Source organism: Enoplosus armatus, chromosome 11, assembly GCF_043641665.1.
Source record: "Enoplosus armatus isolate fEnoArm2 chromosome 11, fEnoArm2.hap1, whole genome shotgun sequence".
NCBI lineage: Eukaryota > Metazoa > Chordata > Actinopteri > Centrarchiformes > Enoplosidae > Enoplosus > Enoplosus armatus.
Genome location: NC_092190.1, coordinates 9,812,421 through 9,820,660, shown reverse-complemented (window position 1 = coordinate 9,820,660; position 8,240 = coordinate 9,812,421). Strand labels below are relative to the sequence as shown.

General features: G+C 40.5%; 1 protein-coding gene across 1 annotated transcript; it reads left to right on the top strand.

Moving 5' to 3' along the window:
* The first annotated feature begins 2,325 nt into the window (after positions 1-2,325).
* On the top strand, positions 2,326-5,045 carry nxpe3 (neurexophilin and PC-esterase domain family, member 3). Its single transcript, XM_070915080.1, has 5 exons — positions 2,326-2,419; positions 2,682-3,465; positions 3,986-4,056; positions 4,159-4,380; positions 4,480-5,045. Exons 1-5 carry the CDS (start codon positions 2,326-2,328, stop codon positions 5,043-5,045), a joined length of 1,737 nt encoding a protein of 578 aa, XP_070771181.1.
* Positions 5,046-8,240: the final 3,195 nt, after the last annotated feature.

Below are 8,240 nucleotides of genomic sequence, written 5' to 3'. Positions count from 1 at the left end.
GAGTCACCTAATAGACACCTGTACAGAACTACTGAGTGTGTGTAAATTGGCACTGATTATAGGAATGAGATGCATTGCTCCCCCTTGAGACTTTGGGCAAGTCTGTCAACTGCACTCATCTTGATTACTGACCCAGATCTCAGTGCACTTAGCTTCCTTTGTTTATCGAGACGGAACCCAGGGCAGGCCTGAAAACAATACCTTACTGTGAATGTAACTCAAGTTTTTTTTATACTTCCACTACGTGCAACTGTTCTGTTATTTAATGGACATTTTCTCTTTGCAAAGACAATGATTGTGATGTAGCTTCAGAAGGTATTATGATGAAATACAGTGAGTAGGTTTCAGCCTCTACTGATTAAAAGACCAGGCATGGTAATAACTTTTCTCTTCTATATCTATCAATATCCACAGCATTGAATACATGTGATAAACAATTAATCAGATTAGGAGTTAGTGTGTAAAACATAGTGCACTTGTGACCACAAATATATACTATACAAACAACAAGCATACTATCTATTATCACATAGTGTTAATAGCTGAACTGTTTTTATCAACTTTAGATCATGTCACCTGAAAATGTTGTAGCATCTCTAGCGTCTTAAAATATTTAAATAAATCTGCAATTATTGTTTTCCAATTATTGTTATTTGTTTTCATATTATGTTGAAATATTGTAAGAACCATGGCTGCAAATAACAACAAATGTCCATGGGTGGAACATTTGAGTTGTTGCCAGGCAGTGTTGGAAGTTGACTATTTAAATTATTCTAATTCTGTATGTATTTTCTTGTCGAGAATCAGCTTCCATACATCATTGTGAGTAGCTTCAAGGCATTAATTCCCATTTTATGCGCTGAAATCTTGAATTACTGACCACCAGAGGACGCAGCAAGACATCCACCCATAAACCCACCCCTCACCCCTGTCCTGTTTCCCTCCCACCGTGATGTATACTCTCAGTAAGCAGGTCTACTACACAGTCTGACGTGTCTCCCAGACCGCTGCTGTCTCCTCTCTCCCGGTCAGCCATCAGACTCATCACCCTCCTCCGGCTTCTGACGGTCCGACATCACGCTTTTAACCTGCTATCCGTCGTCGTCGTCATGTGTAAGTAGGGGAGCATTAGCTATATGGCTAAAACCCCTCCGTCACCGGTGGTAACGTTAGCTAACGGGTCTACGTTTGTAAGAATGATATTAGAAATATGTTCCACCCATGTGTTGAATATATATATATATATATAGAGAGAGAGATATTATATTATATTATATTATTGTCCCTCCGTCTTTGTTGTTGGCGTCCTTGCATAGGATACAAGCAGCTGACTGTTCGAAAAACGTCTGACCGTCATTGATGCAACGTTAACAAGATGGAAGATTAAGTCTTAAAATGTGAACCATGTTTACCATTTTTTAAAAGTAACTTGAATGCGGGGCGGTGTGACCGTCTGTATGGCTGTTAAATCTGTTTGTTTCAATTTATTGACATTTCTCAGCTTAACAGCCGGCACAGTAACCACAGTATGGAATAGCGTTAGTGGATAAATAGGATTTGAGCTGCAATGAATAGTCGATTAGTCGTAGAAATGAAGTAGGAAAATGAGTGGGCGACAATTTTGGTAGAATAAGTTATTTTCTAAGCGAAAATGTACAAAATTCACTGGTTATAGGTTGCCAAATATGAATATTTGCTGGTTATAGTATTTTCTTATTTTTTAAAATCAAATATTGGGTTTTGACTGTTGGTCAGACAACACATTCAGTTTGAATATTTCAACTTGGGCTTTGATAAATTGTGATGGACATTCTTCACTATTTTCTGACATCTTGTAGACCATATTATTGATTAATGCTGTAAATAATTGCCAGATTAATGTATAACGTTATAATTTGTCAGAGGTTTGGACTTGGGAGTCAGACTCAAGTCACTTATCTGGTGTATTAAGATTCAACTTGACAAAAGGGTTAGCTCTGGACTTTGCCCAGGCCTGTCTAACCTGTTTTGAAAAATGAAAACCAAATTAAGGATATGAGATAAAGATTCATCTATAAATAGTTGTACTTCTCTTTACTTGTCTGATGAGGACGCCTAAACTGCTCAGATAAAACCTTATTCAGAATATCTGCATTATCCTGTGTCAACTATAATTTTTATGTGTTTCTCTGTAAGCATGAATTGAACACATGTTAGTTTTCTGTTTGTTCATCACAAAGTTCATTCTTCGGCATCAGGCGCTGAGGACAAAGTGATGCCATCATCACCGATGTGACAGCATAGAGTGAAACAGGGCCTGATCATGGGAGACAGATGGAGGTCACCATGTGCCGAAAATATGCCCTCATCTTCCTCTTCCTAGCCCTATCTGGCCTTATCTTTCTGCTGCACAACATCCACTCTGTAGAGGTGAGGAGAGAAATGGGTTACACCGATCATTTACCTTTTTATCTTTTAACAGCATGTTATATATCTTTTTAATAACACTGTTGCTTATGAGGACAGTTGATGTTATTTCTATCTAGGATAACATTTGCTAAATATATATATGACACAGTCCTCTATTGTAGGTGAGGTAGTTGAGTTAAACATGTAGTAGTATTATGCCCTTTTTATCTGCCAGTCATACATTGATGGTCCCATCTCCTGCAGCACCTCTTAACTCTCCTCCCTCTCTCTTCAGAACTGGAACTGCCACACTATTTCAGCCCTCTACCAGCTCCAGAGCAGGATCCAATCGTCCTTCATCCCGGTCAATCTCCCCACTTTTCATCACAACCACACCTTCTGTGCCCACCTGGGCCAGAAACCCTCCTCTCAAGATGAACTGGAAGAGCATTACCTGTTGGACTCTATCGCCTGGCCTGGGCCTCCACCTCGCTCTAAACCTGCCGCCCTGCGCCAGACGAGTGACCCCGTGCACAGCCTGTTCGCCATCCTTCCAACGAAGGGAGAAAGGGAGTGGCATGTGGGCGACCAGCTGGAAGTCCTTGTCCAAATGCATGACTTCCAGGGTCGTCCTAAGCGCTACGGCGGGGATTTCCTTTTGGCCAGACTGCACTCCCCGGAGTTTGGAGCAGGTGTAGCAGGTACGGTGCTGGACCACAGGAATGGATTTTATTCTGCTCTGTTCCCGCTCCTCTGGGAGGGGTCTGCACATGTTGAGATCACGCTGGTGCACTCCAGCGAGGCCGTTGCTGTGCTGCGACGACTGAGAGAGGAACGGCCTGATCGAGTCTTCTTCAAGAGCCTGTTCCGCTTGGGCTTCCTGTCTGAAACGACTGTGTGCAACATGTGCCTGCCCCCTAACCCACAGCCTCTGTGCAACTACACAGACCTTTACACAGGGGAGCCCTGGTACTGCTACAAGCCTAAAATACTCAGCTGTGACACCAGAGTCAACCACGCCAAAGGAGGCTATCTGAAACACCTCATCACCAACAAAGAAGCATTGCTCTTCCAGAGGTTTGTACTATTATAGGATGAGGCAAATATGTCGTAATATGACATATATTTGTGTTGTATTAAGCATGAATGCTAGTACCGAATTTCATTGTAATCTATCCAGTAGTAGTTGTCGATATATTTCAGTCTGGACCAAAGTGGTGGATGACTGATTAGCATTGCCATCCCAAGAGCGATACACTAGCGTGGCTAAAAAAAAACATAATTGCGCCACACATTGCACTGGGTGACATGTTCCTTCATTAGCATGAACATGAGCGCTGTAGTTTATTCAATCCCACGCACACCATCTTGATGCAGGAAATGACTTACCCTTTTGAAAAATGAAATTATACATTTGTGACCTGTTATTTTTGTCTTCAGTGAGAGAGCCACAGATTGTCTAGGGAAGTTGGAAAGTATAGAGAGGCAGACTAATGGGCTGTTGGTTTTTCTTTTTTTTGATTTGTTGACAGTAACAGAAATATAGAATATCACCAGACTGTTTTAACACTGATCAATAATGTTTCTTTTGTCTTAGTGGTGTAAACATCAAAGTGCGCATTCACACTTCAGGACCCGACAGAATCAATGTGCTGCCTCCCAGGAAAGGTACAGTATACCTGCAGAGTAACATTTGTAGTTTGTGCTGTGTGTGCATGCTTTGATTTATTCCATTAAATTTATTTTGTCTGCAACATTTCTTTGTATCAGATAAAGTAGAGGTAGAAAGCAGCAGTATAAAACCAGAACCTATTAAACTAGCACCATCTGGATATTACTACGAGGACTCATGGAGGCCATTGGGGGGCGTTACAATGCGCCAGTTCAATGAATCATCTGCCATCACTCAGTGTTTGAAGAATAAGGTGATCAACATGTACGGAGACTCTACCGTCAGACAGTGGTTTGATTACCTCATTGCTTTAGTACCAGGTGAGCGTTGTCTTTTTGTCTCATCTTTTATTTTTACGTTCTGCATTTTCCCTTGTGTATCTTTTCCACTGTAACTTCCATTTATTCCACCATCCCCAGAATTAAAGGAGTTCAACCTGCACAGTCCTAAAAACGTCGGGCCTTTCATGGCGGTGGACAGCACCCATAATATTCTCTTGAAGTACCGCTGCCATGGCCCACCCATCCGCTTCTCCACTGTCATGTCCAGTGAGTTGCGGTACATTTCAAACGAGCTGGACGGCCTCTCTGGGGGTCCCAACACTGTTGTGGCTCTCAGCATTTGGGCTCACTTCAGCACCTTTCCCGTGGAGATATACATACGGCGGCTCCGTCACATCAGGCGGGCGCTGGGGCGACTTCTGGACCGAGCGCCGGGGACAACTGTTGTGATCCGCTCAGCCAACCTCCAAGCCCTGGACCAAGAGGTGAGCCTGTACAACAGCGACTGGTACTCCCTGCAGCTCGATAAGGTGCTCAAGGCCATGTTCAAGGGACTGAACGTTCTGGTGGTGGACGCCTGGCAAATGAGTTTAGCACACCACCTTCCTCACGCCCTCCATCCACCTCCTGTCATCGTCAAGAACATGATAGACACGCTTTTGTCTTACGTTTGCCCAGAGAAGAAAAAGAAGCAACGGAAATAGAAGAACAGCGACGATAGTGGATCTCGTTGTTGAAGGAAACCGAGGCGTTTACTGTGTGAAACCATCCATCAGTGCTTCAATTCCCAACAGTTAGACTTTTTTTTAAGAAACTGAAGTGTTCTCCAAAGCTACATACCCTTTAAATACTGTCCTTACTGAGAGATTTGCCAGATTTTTAGTACTGATCTCTGTTTACTTTCCTGCTATATTTAATTTTGAATCCCATAAGACAACTTTTATCCTGAAAATGCCAAAGACTTTGGCACAGTGATTGTTGCTGCCCATCTGTTTGTGTGTGTATGTTATTCATATTTGGTGTTTGACGCAGTTTGAACTTTATATTTACAGTGTATAGTTTTGCCAAAGCCGAAGACTCACTGAGTTCTCGTTTTCCTCAGGCTGTTCAGTGTTAAACGTTGGTTAATTTGCTCTGAGACACGTTGCAATATGTTGACCACACTATACACACTATTTAAAAACAACAATTGAAATACAGCTTTCTTTGAATATCTGTTGAAACTACTCGGTACATGAACTACGGTGTTGTTAAGTCCCTTCTATATGTGTGCCCAGTTTATAGTTTAAAATGTTATTTCAGGTGTTTACAGTACACAATACAAACATCCTTCTAACTCATTACAACAGACAAAAGGTAAATGGTAAAAATAGATGCATTTATATGGCATTTATCCAAAGGACTTTATAATTTGCCTCTCAATCATGTAAACATGATGATGTAATCAAGATATATGCAACAGACTTAAAACCTTAATATATTTATTTAAAAGACAAAACCCACAACTATAGATTTGACAACTCTTTTGGAAATCATAATTTAACTTCTTGAGGAACTAAATTTCAGTTTTTGTATTTCAGCTTTTACATTTGTAGATCTGGCAGTACTAGTTTTCCTTCAGATCCCCTGCATTGTTTCAGTCAACTTATCTTTTGGAACATCTCTTTACAGATCAGCTGTTCAGCTTTTCACTCTTCAGGTGTCAGGTTTCACACAGCTTTGGGAAATGTACACACATCATGTCAAATGTTTTCTGGCAGTGGTGTGGGGTGATTTGAGGATGGCCTTTGGATACATTTTTAATATCAGCTCTTTTGTATAAATAGCTACCTTTTTAATTTGAGACGTTTTATATGGACATTTGAGGGTTAATTTCACCGGGGATCAATAAAGTATTTCTGATTGTGATTCTGATTAATTTATCATGATCAAATACTGCATGTTGTCACATGTTCATCATAAGACGACAGTGAAGATTGGAGAAAAGAGTGACGGTTGAAGTTATCAAGTCTGTGTGATAGAAAGAGAAAATGTGCCTATTTTTCTGTCTAATTCTGTTTGTCCCTGACAATGATCAGAGGTGGACTATTACAAGACTTTGGAAGCCATTTTTGTTTGCTTACTCAAACTGGAGGTTAGATCAAGCAGTAAAAGGAGGTTTGAGATGGAGCGGGGTAATATATCTATATAATGTTTATATCACTATATGTGGCTATGATAATCGTCAGGATTTAATCAGGATCAGAAGCTGGTGAAGCTGATCTTAAAGCCTTTGGTACAGTTAAATAAACTAAACTGTAACAATGGCAGCATTAGGAGTCACTGATCAGTCTCCGTTTCTCTTGTGTGTTTTTTTTCCCTCTGTATTTAACAGGCAAAAGTTCAGATTGAAATCTCTTTTTCAAAAGAGCATTAAAACACAAACGGACTAAGACATATGTCACACACTAGAAAACAAGAGGTGCGTTTGGAGCGCTGCAAAGAAAAGAAGAAAAACATCACCATCTTGTCATGTGGCATTCTTCCACCTCGTCTGGTCTTTAACATATTCATGTTGAAGAGAGGTTTTCACCAGAACACTAATGCCAACGCCAACAACTATCTGATGTGTCAGACTGGACACTTTCATATGATTTATAAACATTTCATTGTCAATTTATTGTTATGGGCAAATCATTGTGATATTGATTTTTGGTCACATCGCCAAGCTTTGTAGTTTGAGGAAAAGGGAAACATAAGATCAAGATATCAGCTGTCAGTTTGAAGGCTGACAGCTTAACCAACCCACAGCCCTCAATATCATATTGCACAACAGATGCAGCTCTCAATCACATTTTATATCTGGTTTGATGGAATCACACAATTAATTCCTGCAGGACAAATCACATGGAAACATCTGTTCAGCGCTGAGGTTGACAAGCTTGCATCGGTGGTAGATATTGATCAGTTTTACGTTGCAAATGCAGCAGATTTCAGAGAATTTTAAAACTGTTGTTGGTCTTAAAACGGCAGATTAGACATTAAAAATGAGATTATACAAAAGCTCAATGACTGCGTTTTATTTGTGTGCTTTATTTCTGTGAAAGTATAGAAAAAGAAGTTGAGGATTTTTCTGTCTTGAGATAGATGAAAATGTCAGGAATGGACCAGTTAGTCAACAGATGTGATTTTATTCTGACATTGTTTCATGCTTGTTGCACAGTTGACATAGTTGTAAGAATAAATTATTCTAATCTGAATGTGTAGTGAGAGGACCTGCACCACTGACCTCCCTGCTGAATAATGTTAAAATTTGTCAAAATGCCATTAAATGTTTTGCCAATGAAACAGATATTATTGCGATAAATTCTTGTATAAAGTATATATATTATTATACAATAATAAATGAACAAAAAAAGCTAAAAGGCGAAAATCACTGGCAACGTTTCTGAACAGAGGCGATGCAGAAATTGTACATTAAATTGAGTTTAGAGCGAGAGAGAGAGAGACAGATGGTCAGGATTACAAGTCCTGGACCTTCATGGCCTCCTCTGGCCAGCTGTAAGTGTCCAGAGAGAAGGAGTCGTAGTCAGGACTGTAGATGTGAGACAGCACAAACACCTCCTTGTCCTTAGGCTCAGGGTCAGACCACGTGTAGGAAAAAGTGACTCATATATCATACAGTACATCCAGGCCATACCTGACACACTTTAAACACAGATTTAAAACAGCTCAGGGGTCCACCAGCAGGGAGCAGTATATCCCAAGCAAACCAGGCAACACAGGATGAGACACAACACTGCTTGGGCCTTAAGAAATGATCAAATTAAATTGTACACCCGAGTAGTAACCGCTGGCGTTTTTATGCAGCTATCAAGATGCAAAATGAAATCCATAAAAAAGACAAAATGCCTCTCATA